General features: G+C 33.1%; 1 protein-coding gene across 1 annotated transcript; it reads left to right on the top strand.

Moving 5' to 3' along the window:
• The first annotated feature begins 351 nt into the window (after nt 1–351).
• On the top strand, nt 352–15,793 carry LOC114326240 (tRNA N6-adenosine threonylcarbamoyltransferase). Its single transcript, XM_028274542.2, has 3 exons — nt 352–803; nt 9,511–9,872; nt 15,450–15,793. Exons 1-3 carry the CDS (start codon nt 467–469, stop codon nt 15,756–15,758), a joined length of 1,008 nt encoding a protein of 335 aa, XP_028130343.1. The 5' UTR covers nt 352–466; the 3' UTR covers nt 15,759–15,793.
• The last annotated feature ends 703 nt before the right edge of the window (nt 15,794–16,496 follow it).

Below are 16,496 nucleotides of genomic sequence, written 5' to 3'. Positions count from 1 at the left end.
AATATGATATCACTTGGATGTTTTTTTTAACATGTGCCGTCAAGTTAGTAGATTTCGAAAAGTTTATGTTACACTTAGTACAACGACAACGTGTCATTTTCTACTTACAACAAAAATAACACTTTAAAAATAAAACAAGAGTTTAAATTATAAACACAAAACTAAATAAATAATTTTTCACAACGGTCAAAAACCACACTTAAAAGTTTTAAAAATTCACACCACATAATATCAAATTTTTAAACACCTGACGTGTATTAAGTACGATTGCGCGAAGCCGTGCAATTTACAAGACGCGCTCGGTCTGTAGCTCCAAGTGTGTTTTGTGCAATGTGTGTTGCGGTTGAAAAGACCACAGAAAAGACTTCAAAATAAATAAATATATGTTTTTGTGAGGTTATGTGGTTATGTCCTGAAAGGTGAAAGTGATTTAAATTTGCAATTTGTATAATTTATAGAGAATATCATGGTTGTAGCATTAGGTTTCGAAGGAAGTGCAAATAAATTAGGTATTGGGATAATTAAGGATGGCAAAGTACTTTCAAATTGTAGAAGAACCTATATTACACCACCGGGTGAGGGTTTTTTACCTAAGGAGACAGCACAACACCACAGGGAAAACGTTTTAGTGGTATTAAAGGAAGCTTTACAGGAATCACAATTAAAGCCTGAAGATATAGATGTCATTTGTTACACAAAAGGTCCTGGAATGGGAGCTCCTTTAGCCACCGTTGCTGTTGTGGCAAGGACTGTAGCTCAGTTATGGAACAAGCCACTTCTTGGAGTAAACCACTGTATAGGACGTATCCTTTAATTTAAACAACTGATTGTCATGCAAAATATGGTTTTTGTTGAGTCTTAAAACATATTTGAATATTTTTCTAGCTCGTACATGTAGCTGGCATCTCATTCAGTGAAATTAACATCTTGTACTCCACTTGGTAGGTACATAACCAGTTGCCTACGTCATAACATAATGCACTGTGACAAAGGTTCACTAGGGGAAATATATGCCTCATAATGCAGCCAACGCAAGTTTAGAACATCTCTAAACACAGCCGAGGTTTTAATAAAAATAATTACACCTACATTATTTTGTTCTTCGTTAATGTCATCTACCTAATTTATATAGTTTTTCAAAGTGCTCTTTCTATCTTTTAACACTATTTGTTTTGTTTGTATTATTTTTTTTTATTACTCCAATTTATTTAACAATCTGTTCCGTTAGGAACAATCAGTTAAGTTATGACTTTCTTAGGCTATGACATGTAGGTAAGAATTCCAATGAAAACTTTCCTTTCTAAATTATCAACAAATGTATAGATCGTACTACTAGTAAAATAAGGTAAAACTTAAAATAGTTCTAATTTATCTAAAATCTATTTGGTAAGTCAGTTGGTTTATAACGCTTAAGTCTGCGAACTTCACCCTCCGTGTTTAATAATTCACTCGCGAAATCATTTGGATGCGTACAAGTCTTTCTTCATACTTTTCACTGTATTTGCTGATTTCTTCTTTGATGCTGGGAACTTTCAGGTCTCTCTCTATTATTGCGTTGGGGATGTACCATGGAGCGTTTACTATGGTTCTTAATGCCTTATTTTGAAAACGTTGTATGATTTGCAAGTTAGAGTTGCTGGCTGAGCCCCATAGCTGTATGCCATAGGTCCATATGGGTTTAAGTATGGCTTTGTTTACCACTAATTTATTTTCAATTGACAGTCTTGAATGTCTACCCAGAATCCAGTACATTTGTTGAAGTTTGAGTCCAAGTTGCTTTCTTTTGGTGAAGATGTGTTTTCTCCATGTTAGTCTTTTATCTAGATGTATGCCCAGGTATTTGGTTGTATCTACTTGTAATAATTGTTTGTTGTTTATGTATACTGGTGGACAGCTCTCTCTTCGCATGGTAAATGTCATGTGGGTCGATTTTGTTTCATTAGCTTTTAGTTTCCATTTTTTTAACCATTTTTCTATTTTATTTAAGTGGGCTTGTAAGTTATGCGAAGCTCTTTGGGGGTCTGTGTGAGATGCGATAATACCTGTGTCATCTGCGAATGTTGCGACTGTTGTCAATCTAGTTGTAGGTAGGTCAGCAGTAAATAACAGGTATAGTAAGGGACCAAGTACACTACCTTGTGGGACACGGGATTTTATTTTAAATAGTTCTGAGCGAGCATCTTGTTGTTTTACTAATGAAAAGCGATCTGTCAGATACGATTTTATAATTAAATAATATTGATACAGAAGATTTTTCTTCAGCTTATGGAGAAGTCCTGTATGCCACACTTTGTCGAATGCTTGGCTGATATCTAGAAAAGCTGCACTACAGTACCTCTTGTTTTCTAGATCATTGATGATTTGTTTGACTATACGATGTGTTTGCTCTATTGTTCCATATTTGCTATGAAAACCAAATTGATGTTTTGGAATTAATCTTGTTTCTTCTATTATTGGTTCTAATCGATGTAGAAACATTTTTTTCAAATAGCTTAGATAAATAGGTAAGAGACTAATGGGTCTATATGAGTTCAGTTCTTTGGGGTCTTTTCCTGGTTTTTGTAACATTATGATCTCTGCTACTTTCCACTGATTGGAAAAATGTGCATACGTAAGTATTGCATTAAATATATGTGTTATTGCCATGATTGTTTTCTTAGTTACGTTTTGCAGGATTTTTCCAGTGACGAGGTCATATCCAGGAGCCTTTTTTGGATTGATTTCATCCATTATTACCATTCGGATTTTTTTAGGTTTAAATTTTTTGTTTGGGAGATCCATTTGAAAAGGTATATCAAGAAAATTTTAAATTTCATTATTATCTTCGTCGTTTTGGTCCATGTTGTAAGGTTTAAAGATGTTGCTTAGGTGTTCAGCAAAGGCCTTTGCCTTTTCATTATTACTTCTGACCCATGTTCCCGCAGAGTCTCTAAGCGGAGGTATTTGTTGTATTGGTCTTTTCATTTTCCGTGTAGCACGCCATAGAGAAAAATCTGTTGCTTCCGTAGGTGCTAGTTTTCGAGGTACTCTTGTACGTTCTGATTCCTTATTGTGAGTAGTTGTCTTTTTAATTCAGATGCTGCTCTGTTATAATTCCTTTTATTGATTTCAGTTCTATTGTTTTGCCACTTTTTACGAAGTCTTCGTTTCTCTATGATTTTTTCTTTTACAATAATTGGATTGTCACCTTTGGATTTATTATCGGTAACATTGGGAGTTGCGTGCCAGGCTGCTGTTTGAATTCCTTTTGTTAGATTTGCGACGGCTTCATCAATGTTCTGTGGTGTCTTGAGTGGAACGTTTAGTTCAATGTTCTCATCAAGTTTTTGTCGGAATAGCTCCTGTATTATTAATTCCCCATTTTTATCTTTAATGCTGTATATTTCATGTTTTTTTTGTGTTCTAATTTCAGCATTCTGTCGAATACCTTTTGGTTTCTTTGTTGAGTCTTTTTTACTTGTTCCATGTTCATATACTTCCTTAGTAGTATCCAATAGTTGTTCCTTAGGTTGTCTATATCATTATTGGTTTCTGTTTCTTTTATTGTTCCAAGCTTTTCATTTACTTTTTTCTCAAATATTTATCTTTGCCATTTCTTTGTTTCTTAGTTTATATGTTTTATTATCTCTTTTTTTAATTGGTTTCCAAATAAGAGATCAAGTGTAAAAAGATATAACGATGTCTTAGTGTGAAAACCTTGTATCTCATTTTTTTTTTCGAAAATGACATTTTGGTGGTTTTAGTTTGAAAACCTTGTATCTCACGATTTACAACTGTTAGAAAAAATCCAAATACACCAGACTATTTTCTACAGCCGAAAAAAGATACCACGTATATCAATTGCTCTCTTGATTTAGTGTGAATACCACGTATATTTATAACCAAGAATTTTTTACTTAATTTGGAGTGTTTGTTTAAGAAATTCGACTTGGAGAAATGTTTTTTTGTGAACAACAAAAGGTAGTCCGGCATATAGAAACATTTTATAAACCTTAAATCAAAAGATTTGTACTGTATCAACCTAGTATTTGGAGGTGTGCAATAAGCTATGAAAAATGAAAACCTCGTAAATAATCATCAACACAACCTCATTTTAGATGAAAAACACGTATATCAAGATATACGAGGTTATCATAGTTACTTGGGCAAAGGCTCTATATACTGCAAGGATATTTACGTGTTTTTCATAGTTAATATTTGTATTTCCCATTTAATAGCAATATTTAACACTTTCAGCTCTGGGCCAAGATAAGATATTTGTCTCAATGTGCTCAAATTAAAATACGTAACAGTAGTTTTTGTTTTTAGATTATAAATGCAGAATATCAGTTTTTTGCCTCTCCTGTAAAATTATAATTTAATGAGATACGAGGTTTTCACACTAAGCCATCGATAAATACCTATGCAAAAAGAGTCGGCTGAAAAGGTATCCATAAATGATGATCTAATAAACAAAGAAACAGAATTGAGACAAGACATAACTGAAAAATATAAAGAACTCAGGAAAAATAGTGAAACAGTAAAAGTAGGTTTTAAAAATATCATAGTTGACAGTAGAGTAGAGTAGAGTGGAGAAGAAATGGAAGTTGGAAAAACAGAGCCAGTTTGTGGCACAAACACAAGAAATATGATAAAGGCAAAACTTATAGCTATGACAACAGGTGCAAATAAATTAAACATCTAGACAATAATCTAAATTAAACATCTAGACATATAAGTATCAGTTGGAAAATTGTACATTAAGAGCATGAATATTGTATAGAAATAAAACTATAGTACTTAGAGGAGTTTGAGGCAGCAGAATTAAGTATAATAGCAATATCAGAGATCAAGAAAAAAGGACAAGGAACAGTAAAAATGGAAAATAATCATACTTTAATACATGGGCGTCCGCAGGATCAAAACTAGGGGACGGCAGATTTGAGACATAAAAAAATTGTTAGATAAGCAATAATAGATATAGACGTAAATTGAGAGTCTTCACTGAGGGGGGAGAGGGGATAGGGTTTCCCTCAGAAAAGTTTTGAAAATAACGTTTTTAGAGCCAAAATTATAACTCAACGCCTTCATACAAAAATGAAGCAAACTAAATATATTTTAAATATTTAAAAACTTTTTTATTGCTTTTTACAAAAACGTGATGCAAAAACAAGTTTATTTCCTCCTGGATAAGCCTTCGATTTGTGAAGCCAGATAAATTGTCTTTTTCTCTATAAACTATTTCTTTTTTGGTAATATTTGTTTCCGATGAATGCTCATTAAGCCCATTTCCGCCCATTAAGGCGATCTTCGACCATTGTACTCCGCAACCATGTTTTTATTTTTCGAATAAGACTGCCGAACGACCTCAAAAATTTCAAGGGTGTTGAAGTTGTCTAACTCATTATTAAGGCGTTTTTATTCCAATGTTCTACCCATACTTCTAGCTCTGCATCTATTCCATCTATTTCATAGTGGTTTAAGGCTTGTGTCAGTTCTAATTTAAGGCAATTTAAATCGATTTTTGAAAAATGCTTAAGATGCAGAAGACTCAGAGCGAAGGCTGGCGTATTTTCTTCGGAAAACTGTATCTCTAGAGAAGATATGATAGAAGCCAGATACGGAAGAATCATGGATCGCCTCCAATATTCACTAGACGTATCAGCTGGTTGATTGCTTCTATGCTGTTGCTTGTTTACAGTTCTAGGGGTAGATAATTCAAAACCGCATTCTTCAGCTATCTTATTGGCTTCATGCAATAAAGTGTTTGTTATGTTCTCTGCGTTCTGTCTGTGTTTTTAAAAATATCCATGATTTGACGAATATGTTCCGCTACCTTTAAAACATTAGTTTGCGCAGATTGTAGGCGGTTGACTATAGGCCTAGATATTCAGAATATTTTGAATCAAAATGACAGCGACGATAAATCCTGACTTGCATGCCGCAGAATGCAACTGATAAGATGTTTTTCTAGTGGCCAAATTTCCTTCAACGGATAGGGTTTACAAGGACTGTACAATTTCAATGAAATTTTTTCGAAAAACCCTAATTACCTTGTATTTCTTGGACCACCGTGTTTCGCACTTCTTTTAAATGATTAAAATCGTTCACAACTTAATTTAATCTGTGTGACGCACATGCGTCACAATTCTACTGCATGCATCTCCATCTATTTCTCCGTTACTCTGTAATATCGATCCCAGGTACTTAAAACTATTGCTTTTTACAATCAGTTCACCATCTAAAGATACCATGTTATTTGTAGTAACTCCATCTTTAAATGAACATTGCAAATACTCTGTCTTTGTCCTACTAAGTTTTAAACCTTTTTCCTCCAGAGCTTGTCTCCACTGTTCCAGTTTTTGTTTTGTCTCTTTCACTATTTCCTACTAACACGACATCATCAGCATACATTAAGCACCATGGACTATTACCCTGTAGTTTCGCTGTTATCTGGTCATTAGACTTATAGGACCATTTGGAGAAATGACCAGAAATAACAATACAAAAGGAGATTGCTGGAATTTTGCACTTTAAACAATATGACAATAACTAATACATATTTTAAACACAAATACAAGAAATCCACATGTATACTAGAGAAGTCGAAATGAGAAATCCATAATTAACTATAAATACTAGATGAAAGCAATGATACAGAAAAAAATATAAATAAATAAAAAAGAAGGAAAAGCCAAGTACAGAAAAGGAAAAACCAATTATGGAAATGTAGTAGTCAATGATCCTCCAACCGTCTAATCAGAGGGGAAGATTATGGCTAACAAACTCTCGTTCAACAAGTTTTAACTTTATTACATTTGTTAGGTGAGATGCTAGCATCCCAGAGTTTATTTTTGTAATAATACAGTACATCTAACTGAATGTACTGTATTTTATTAATGCAGTTAATACTACACTCACTAAACAGCAGCGTATGATCTTGCCAAAGCCATGAGTAGGAGTAGACTCAACAGGGAAGCGTTTCAAGATCTATCAGTTAAGGCCTGGTTTGTCTGACCAGATCGATCGGCCCGAAATATTTCGTTGATATAGCACGAAAAATATCGCTCTATCTCAGGGAATTAATCCGTTCAGAAGTTTCGTCTGTCTGTATACATGCAGTAATTTCGTTGCGATATAACTTTCAGTGTCAATTTTATGTATTTAAAAGAAACTCGTCCTAAAAATAATGGTTGCAGACATGACTTTGTTTATTGCTACGCTCGTAGAAGAAGAACAGGATGACGGTGATGCGTCTGCGATATTGTTCTGTTATACCTGAGTTCTTACATTTTTAGTTTCTTTGTATACAACGGAGGAGTTTCTTTAACTTTTTCTATTAATATTTCAACCTCTAGTGTAGATAACTCTAATTTATGATATTTTCCGTGGCCGTGATATTTTACTTTCCGTGGCCGTGCGGGGCATCTTAGGTACCCCAGATGCGGTTTTGTCTTTATAACTTTTCAAAAAATTTTTATTTTTTTTTATCCTTCCAGGTAATCTTAGAAAACATATTATTAAATCGTTTTTTTATAAAAATTATAAAATATAATTTAAATTTTATACTAAAATTGAAATTAACTCCTCGGGGCACACAGTGCCAGAAACCCCTGCCAGAGACATTCAACAATATACAAGTCGAAGATGCAGCTTTTGTGCCAGGGCACGTGATAGAAAGACCAAAATATCATGTAGTACATGCAGAAATCCCATTTGCATACATCGAGAAGAAAGTAAAACATTTTTATGCCTTGACTGTAAAAATGATGAATTAGATCAAATTGTAATTACAGGTAAAAATAAAAAAACGTAAATCTTTTTAATAATAAAAACAAATTATTTCAGTTACTAGTGCTTTATTATATAACTTTCCAAACAATAATGTACAATTTAAATGAATTATTAAAGTATTTTAGTGGGGTACCATAGTTGCCCCGCACGGTCTGCAGCGTAAGTTTTTATAGCACGGTTCCGGAAATGTTAAGACATTTAAGGTAGTCTGTATAAAAAAATACAAAATTTTATTTAAAGAAGTACAAATTTTCTGTAAATATGTGCCGTTCTTAAATCGTTGAAATCAAAACGCGTTTGATTGAAACTAACTGTCGTTCACGAACAATCGTACACCTTTGCGAAATTTCGTTTCGATCTTTTATACAAACCGTTCTTATTTATTTCACATATATTGGGTTTCATGGAAACGGTATCGTACTGTTTCATGCTATACCGCCGAAATATTTCGGACCGATCTGGCAGACAAACCAGGCCTTTATACATTCGTCGCTTGTTCTTGTACATTCATTGCTTGTGCTTGTAGTCCTAATCCTATACTTCTTCTTAAGGAGCCGAGACCGCTTGTCGATCGTTGGCTCTCATGTTGCCCAGCATATTAACAATCATTGTCTTATTTACAGCCGCACGAAAGAATTCAGTGCTAGTTTTTCCAAACCATTGGCGTAGGTTTTTAAGCCAAGAAGTTGTACGGCGGCCCACACTTCTTTTTTCCATTATTTTACCTTGCATGACAATGTGAAGTATGTCATATTTTTCTGGGTGACTCATTACATGGCCAAAGTATTCCAATTTGCGCCTCTTAACCGTGTTCACTACTTCGCAACTTTTATTCAAACGTTGCAAAACCCTTTCGTTTGTGACTCTTTCTACCCAGCTGATCTTCAGAATACGGCGGTAGACCGACATCTCAAATGCTTCTAGGGTTTTTAAAAGCGATTCTATCAGGGTCCATGCTTCAACCCCGTAAAGCAGTACTGGGAATATATAACATCGAACCATTCTTATGCGAAGTTCCAAATTTAGATCATGACTGCACAGGATTTTCTTAAATTTCATAAAACTTGTTCTTGCATTGACAATTCTACTTTTTATTTCTGTACTAGGGTTCCAGCTTTCATTAATATGAGTACCCAGATATACAAGATTACTTACTCGTTCAATTGAGTCATCACCAATTGTTACGTTATAGTTATTATTATTTACGGCTGTCTGTTTACTAATAACCATAAACCATAAACTTTGTTTTTCTTGCGTTGAGTTTGAGTCCATATATCGCGCAGAAAGCCACCATTCGATTCAATAACGCTTGCAGATGTTCAAATGATCCTGTCACTAACAAGATGTCATCTGCGTATCTGATATTGTTCATAAGCACGCCATTAATGAGTATGCCCTCTTTTGCGTTTTCCAACATTATTTCATTTAAGATTGTTTCAGCGTGAAGATTAAACAGCATTGGTGACAATATACAGCCTTGTCGAACTCCACGCTTGATTTTTACTTCTTCAGAGCACTGATTCCCAACCCTAACACATGCAGCCTGGTCCCAATACAAATTTGCGATTATTCTAATTTCCCTACCGTCCCGACCGGAAGTTTTGAGAATATGTAGCATTTTTTCATGGCGAACTTTATCAAAGGCCTTTTCAAAATTTACGCGCACATGAAAACGTCATGATTTACATCTCTGATCCTATACATATGTAGTATATTATTTTCTTAATTGATTATTAGATATCGAGATGGGTAGACTAATAACTGGAGCCAGTAATCCCACTGTCCTCTATGTTAGTGGTGGTAATACTCAAATCATAGCTTACGCAAGAAAAAGGTATAGAATTTTTGGAGAAACTATTGATATAGCTGTTGGTAACTGCTTAGACCGATTTGCAAGAGTATTGAAGATTTCTAATGATCCTAGCCCAGGCTATAATATTGAACAAATGGCTAAAAAAGGATCTAAATATGTTCTATTGCCTTATTGTGTTAAAGGTATGGATGTTAGTTTTTCAGGAATTTTGTCGTTTATGGAATCAAAGACAAAAAGTTTACTGAAAGAGGGATACACGCCTGAGGATCTCTGTTTCTCTTTACAGGTTGGTAAATGTTTCTTAATAAGGCATTCTATAAATTATAGAATTCTATAAAGGCCAAACAAAAAAAGTTTTTCCTACAAAAATTATGTAACTAGAACATTTATGCGAAAATTTAGTCTAATAAAATACACTTGCGATTATAAAAAGCGGGTTACTCGATGAATTATTCAAGTTAGATGTCTCGAATTTTCTAAACCTGTTGTCCGATTTGAGTGATTTTTTTAGTATGTTATAGCCCTATTCTTTAACAATATCGCCATAATAATATTGTTGCTAGACAGGTAAATTGTCATTGTATTGTCCTTTTCATGAGCATTTTTCAGTGCGTAACAAATGATAGGAAAAAGGGTAAGTCCGTGATAATACACATTTATGACATTTATTCTAACATGACGTTTTAGTTAAATCTGACAGTTGTCACATTTTATTTTCAATTTGGAATAAAAACAAATCAAATGTGTTTCTTGCATTTATAAAATGGTATTTTCTTTGATTTGTATAGTCTTATAAATTATACAGATTATATTTGTAATATTATTATCTAATTAAAAAAAATTATTTTTTTTATTATGGCGCCATCTATCGACAACTAGAATAACTAGAATAAATGTTGTAAACGTCTGTAATCACGGACGTGCCTTTTTTTCTGTCACATACAATTTAATGCGTTAGAAAGAAATCGAAAAACTGTGACGCATTGAAAGATGATCATGAGAAAAATAATATACAGGGTGTCACAATCATACTGTGTTTATTCCTCAAAGTTCGAAACACCCCGTGTATTGTTTTAGCATAGATAAAATATTGAAATTTAAACTCGATTGTAGCCTTAGGTTTTCTTAACATTTTCTTTTTTGATTTCTTTGTTTATGTTGGATAATAAAAAAAGTTAGGCACCTTAACAGCTAACCCTGTTCTTCATCAATACAGGGTGTTTCTAAATATGTGCGACAAACTTTAAGGGGCAATTCTGCATGAAAAAATAATGACCGTTTGCTTTATAAACGTATGGCCGCAAATTCTTCGGTTTCGAGATACGGGATGTTAAATTTTTTCTTACAAATTGACGATTTATTTATTGCTCTAAAACCGGTTGAGATATGCAAATTAAATTTAGTAGATGTTAAGAGGTAGTTATGGCGCATCTTTTGACATACAATTAAGAATTTTATATTCACCATTGGCGTGCATACGGGATGTATCTAAAATGTTTATATCCGTATGCACGCCAATGGTGAATATATAATTATTAATTGTATGTCAAAAAATACACAATAACTGCCTCTTAAAACCTACCAAATTTCATTTGTATATCTCTATTGGTTTTAGAGCAATAAATAAATCGTCAGTTTGTAAGAAAAATTTCAACATCCCGTATCTCGAAAACGAAGCATTTCCGGACCTATGTTTATAAAGCAAACTGCCATTATTTTTCATACAGAATTAACCCTTAAAGTTTGTCGTACTTATTTAGAAACACCCTATATTGATGGAGAACATGGCTAGTTATTAACGTGCTTAACTTTTTTTTTGTCACACATAAACAAATAAATCAAAAAGTAAAATGTTAAGAGAGCCTAATGCTACAATTATTGAGTTTTAATTTCAATATTTTATCTATGCTAAAACATTTCACAGGGTGTTCCGAACTTTTAGGAATAAACACAGTATGATTGTTTCACCCGGTATACAATGAAAATTTACCGGTGTAGCAACAATATTATTATAGCTTTATTGCTAAAGAATAAGGCTATATAATACTAAAAAATCACTCAAATCGGACAACAGGTTTAGAAAATTCGAGACATCTAACTTAAATAACTCATCGAGTGACACGTTTTTATGATCGCGAGTGTAGCTTTTTGCTAAAAAATTTAATTCGACAAAAAACATTTCTTGCAAAGATTTTTCATTTTGAAAATGTATTGCAACTAAAAATCGCTCTGAGTTTAACCTAAGAAATAAAATGAACGAAGCACTAATTCAAAACCAAATTCATGAAGTTTGATCACTGCAATGATATGTTTGTGGACAGATTCTTTGTTCTTGCTACATGATTTATTGTGATTCGATTTTATCTCTAGTTGTTACACACAAAAAACTAAAAAAACCAAAATTATCAAGTGAAGATCAAAAAATAGTAAACGCTCAATAAAATATGATATATAAATATTCTCATTAAGCAATTTAAGTTACCACAGTGACTTAGCTGGCCCCAAATACGGGTCACTGTAGCTTTTAAATTCTGATGGGTCCACCCACATTTTTTTAATGTTGTTCTGAAGCTATTTCCTTGTGGCATTTTTATAGTGAAGTATTTTTAATGGGAAATAAATATTAGTATTATTTTGTATTTTGACAACGAAACCCGACTTGGGCGTCGAAACGTTAATAAATTTATTTTTTTTGGTAAAATTGTGGCTTATTTCCCATTGAAAATACTTCACCACATTTTTTTTATGTACTTTGGCTGCTGATCACGAATTTGGTGGTGCAATTTCGACCCGAGTAGAAAAAAAAATTGTTATAAATAATTTAGTTGTTTATAAGGCTCTAGTTCGTAAACTAAAAGAGATAAACAATTTTTTTTATTTTTTTTTTATAAAATTTATTCCTTAAATAAAAGTAAAGAAAATGCGTTTACTAAACTTTAATATAATAATTAGAAGTCGAGATATTTAAAATTCTACAAAATTAGCGTTACAAAGTCTCATTTTAAAGCTTAATTTATAGACCTTCAAATAGAATTTATTAAATTACTTTATCTTTATTTGTATAAAAGTTATACTCATTTAAAGTTGTACTTAAAAAAAACGAAAATTTTACTTTCAATATTAATACCAAAATTAAACACGAAAGTTTTACTAAGACTAAATATTAAAACTAAAACTTTCGTTAGTCTTTAGCAGATGCCGCGACGCCATCCATATCATGATAATCTTTCGTTTGTGGATCGAGGCTGACAGCCATAATTTTAGTTGTTCAGAGAGAATCAAATTTGTGCTCTCTGAAGAAACTCTAACAAGAGTTGAAACTAGTAAGAGCACTTTTGGCGCTCTCTGAAATAAGGAACATTTTGAGCTTGGGAAAATCTTGGTATAGTCGGTTCGCTAAACTCAGACACAACTGGCTAGTGATTTTAGTAGTTAATTTTTTTGTTTTTGACCAATTTTGCCAAAATTGACAAAATTACTAAGTATTTAGTAATTATTAACTACACACACCGGCAAAATTAGCCGAACACCTTAAAATGGGACGTGTTTGATGTCTCGAATTTTCTAAACCAGTTGTCCGATTTGATTGATTCTTTTAGTATGTTATAGCCTTATTATTTAAGAATATCGTTGTGATAATATTGTTGCTAGACAGGTAAACATCATTTTATACTGGGTGTACCAATCATACTGTGATTTTTTCTTAAAGTTTGGAACACCCTGTGGAATATTCTAGCATATGTATAATATTATAATTAAAACTCGGTTGTAGAGTTAGGCTTTCATAACATTTTACTTTTCGATTCATTTAATTATGTGGGATAATAAAAAAGTTATGTGCGTTAACAACTATTCATGTTTTTCATCAATAAATCCTCATCGTAGGGGAGGAAAATATGCTAAATTTGCAGTTACTCGAGCGTTATGGGAACTTATTGGATTGTGAAGAGTATGTGCTAAAACCAGAAAAAGGTTAAGTTAAGTTTTCCATATAGTGGGATACTTTTCATTTTTTTTAATTTAATTTTCCATTTGAAACAATCGCTTTTTTCCGATTATAGCGCGATCTATCCATAATTCGAAAAAATGTGTCGAATAAAAGTTGCCTGGGGCTCCTATTTAAGATTTTAAATTAAATCCCTCACCCCCACCTCCGTGGGGGCTCGTGTTTGGTGCCATTCGATAGATTTTTCAAAAATATTGAATACGTGTATTTTGCAGTTTTTCGATCTGATGTTCATTTTTCGTCGATGTTGTATATAAAATTTGTAAAAAAACATGCAAAAATAAATACTGAATATTACATACTTGATTCGAATGCATGTGCTCTCAGCGTTTGACATTAAAACCCCCTCGAAGCTAGTTCAGCTGAAATCCACGGGAGGTCGTCATTGTGACATAGCTTACATCGCTTAGTAATTTATTTATTTAATACATTTATTGAATTACTTTAGGCTTGTTTATTAAACTAAGCAGATAATGATGGTAGGGGAGCCCAAGCGGGGATCTTTGCAGTTACTCGAGCGCGTCAGGTTATCACATGAGGAGTTGATAACATTGGTTCTTAACACCGGGGAATTCATTAAGGGGGGACCTTTAATTATTAATCCATTAAGGGGGGATTAAGATAAGTTAAGTTAAATACATGCAAAATAGTGTATATTTAAAAAATCTGACGATTTGAGCGGGGCGTAAGAAAATGGGTGAGTCACAAAGTTTGTCAAAAAAAAGCGAATATTTCGCGAAATAAACGTCAGATTGAAAAACTAAAAAATACGTGTTCAATATTTTTAAAAATTCTATCGAATAATACTAAACACGTCACCCCACAGAGAGGGGTGGGGGTAAATTAAAAATTTTAAATACGATATTTCGCGAAATGAACGTCAGATCGTAAAACTGCAAAATACACGTATTTAATATTTTTCAAAAATCTATCGAATGTCACCAAACACGATCCCTCACGGAGGTGGGGTGGGGGTTACTTTAAAATCTTAAATAGAAGCCTCCAATTTTTATTGCAGATTTGGATTCTTGACGTAAAAATAAGCAAATTTTATGGGTAGATGGCGCTATAATCGGAAAAAAGATTGGTGGAAATGGAAAATTAAATTAAAAGATGGAGAGTCCGACACTTTATGGAAAACTTATCTTAACTTTTTTTGGTTTTAGCACCCACTCTTCACAATCCAATAGGTCCCCATAACGCTCGAGTAACTGCAAATCTAGCATACTTTCCTCCCCTACTATGAGGATTTATTAATGAAAAACATGGCTAGTTGTTAAAGCCCAGAACTTTTTTATTTTCCAACAAGCAAATGAATAAAAAAAATGTTAAGAAAGCCTAAGGCTATAATTGAGTTTTAATTTCAATATTTTATATATGCTAGAATATTCCACAGGGTGTTCCGAATTTTAAGAAAAAAACACAGTATGATTGTTACACCCGGTATAAAATGACATTTACCTGTCTAGCAACAATATTATTACACCGATATTCTTAAATAATGAAACTATAACATACTAAAGAATCACTCAAATCGGACAACAGGTTTAGGAAATTCGAGCCATCAAACATGTCCCATTTTTAAGGCGTTCTGCTAATTTTGCCGGTGTGTGTATTTACTAATTATTGTTTTGCCAATTTTACTAAATTGGCAAAATTACTTACTAAAATCACTAGTCAGTTGTGTCTTGAGTTTAGCGAACTGACTATAGGTTTATTTTTGGCAATATATCGATATTTTAATAGCGCGCTGAGGCGCAAGATCAGCTCGCATCGAAAAGGTACGCGTGCAAACCGCTCGATTTTTTATCCGCACTTTTATTATGTACCAAACAAAATATATAATATGTTTTTTAGGAAACAATATTTGCCATGTTAGTTGAAACAACAGAACGAGCCTTAGCCCACTGCAACTCCCAAGAAGTTCTTATTGTCGGAGGTGTAGGCTGCAATCTTAGACTTCAAGAAATGATGGGTGTAATGTGCAAGGAAAGGGGAGCCGAACTGTTTGCTACCGATGAACGGTTTTGTATAGATAATGGAATAATGATCGCCCACGCAGGTGCGGAAATGTTTGGAGCTGGAGTTAGAATGAAATGGGAAGATTCCTTTATAACACAGAGGTATAGGACTGATGAAGTGGAAACTGTTTGGAGAAATGATTGATTGTAATAAAACTGTATAAAGTATTTTAAAATTCATATTGGTTGTTTTCTTTACTTTTATAAAAAATACAGCTAAAAATTTAACTAACTAAAAAATGTGTTGCAAAATATTCTCATTAACATTCGATTGAAGATAATGGAGCCACTTTAAATATACATACTCCAATGTGCATCTGTGTCTAAGCAACGTTTTCGAGAAACTATTTTAAGACAGCTGATTCTTTCATATATTGTTCCATATGCTTCCTCGAACACCGTACCGGCCATCTGGCTGCTGATACAGGTTGTGTTCATTACTGCGCAGCAGACCTGTACAGGTAAATACAAAATCAGGGTGATTGATTAGTGTGATAAAGCTTAGTAGATCCGCTATAGTAATAGATAGCAATAAAAGTTAATAACAAAACTTGTAACCAACTTTGAGCTTCACATTACAAAATTAGTTAGAATGTTACAGGGTGTTCGATATCATAGTGGCAGACCAAACTTATGTTTTTTAAATGGAACACCCTATATTTTATTTTATATTCCAATATTTTCCAATTTATATTAAGTTATAACCAATGTTCTACGAAAATCGTAATAAGTTCAGCTCCCTGTATAAATAAAAATAAGCACAACAGCAATGGTTTATTGGTGCCATATTTTTTGTTGATTGTCAAAATAAAAAAAAATGGTTGATATTGCTAATTTTCTTTATATCGAATACAGGATGAGTCAAAACGCAAGTACATTATTT

This window comes from Diabrotica virgifera, chromosome 7, assembly GCF_917563875.1.
Source record: "Diabrotica virgifera virgifera chromosome 7, PGI_DIABVI_V3a".
Taxonomy (NCBI): domain Eukaryota; kingdom Metazoa; phylum Arthropoda; class Insecta; order Coleoptera; family Chrysomelidae; genus Diabrotica; species Diabrotica virgifera.
Note: the sequence above shows the minus strand (reverse complement) of the source record. Positions and strands in the feature narration are given on the sequence as shown.

Excerpts from the sequence above, each read along its gene's own strand:
- LOC114326240 (XM_028274542.2), top strand. The coding sequence starts at position 467 with ATGGTTGTAGCATTAGGTTTCGAAGGAAGTGCAAATAAATTAGGTATT. Across the intron at positions 804-9,510 it reads AGTAAACCACTGTATAGGAC|ATATCGAGATGGGTAGACTA; the intron begins GTATCCTTTAAT and ends ATTGATTATTAG. Across the intron at positions 9,873-15,449 it reads ATCTCTGTTTCTCTTTACAG|GAAACAATATTTGCCATGTT; the intron begins GTTGGTAAATGT and ends TATGTTTTTTAG.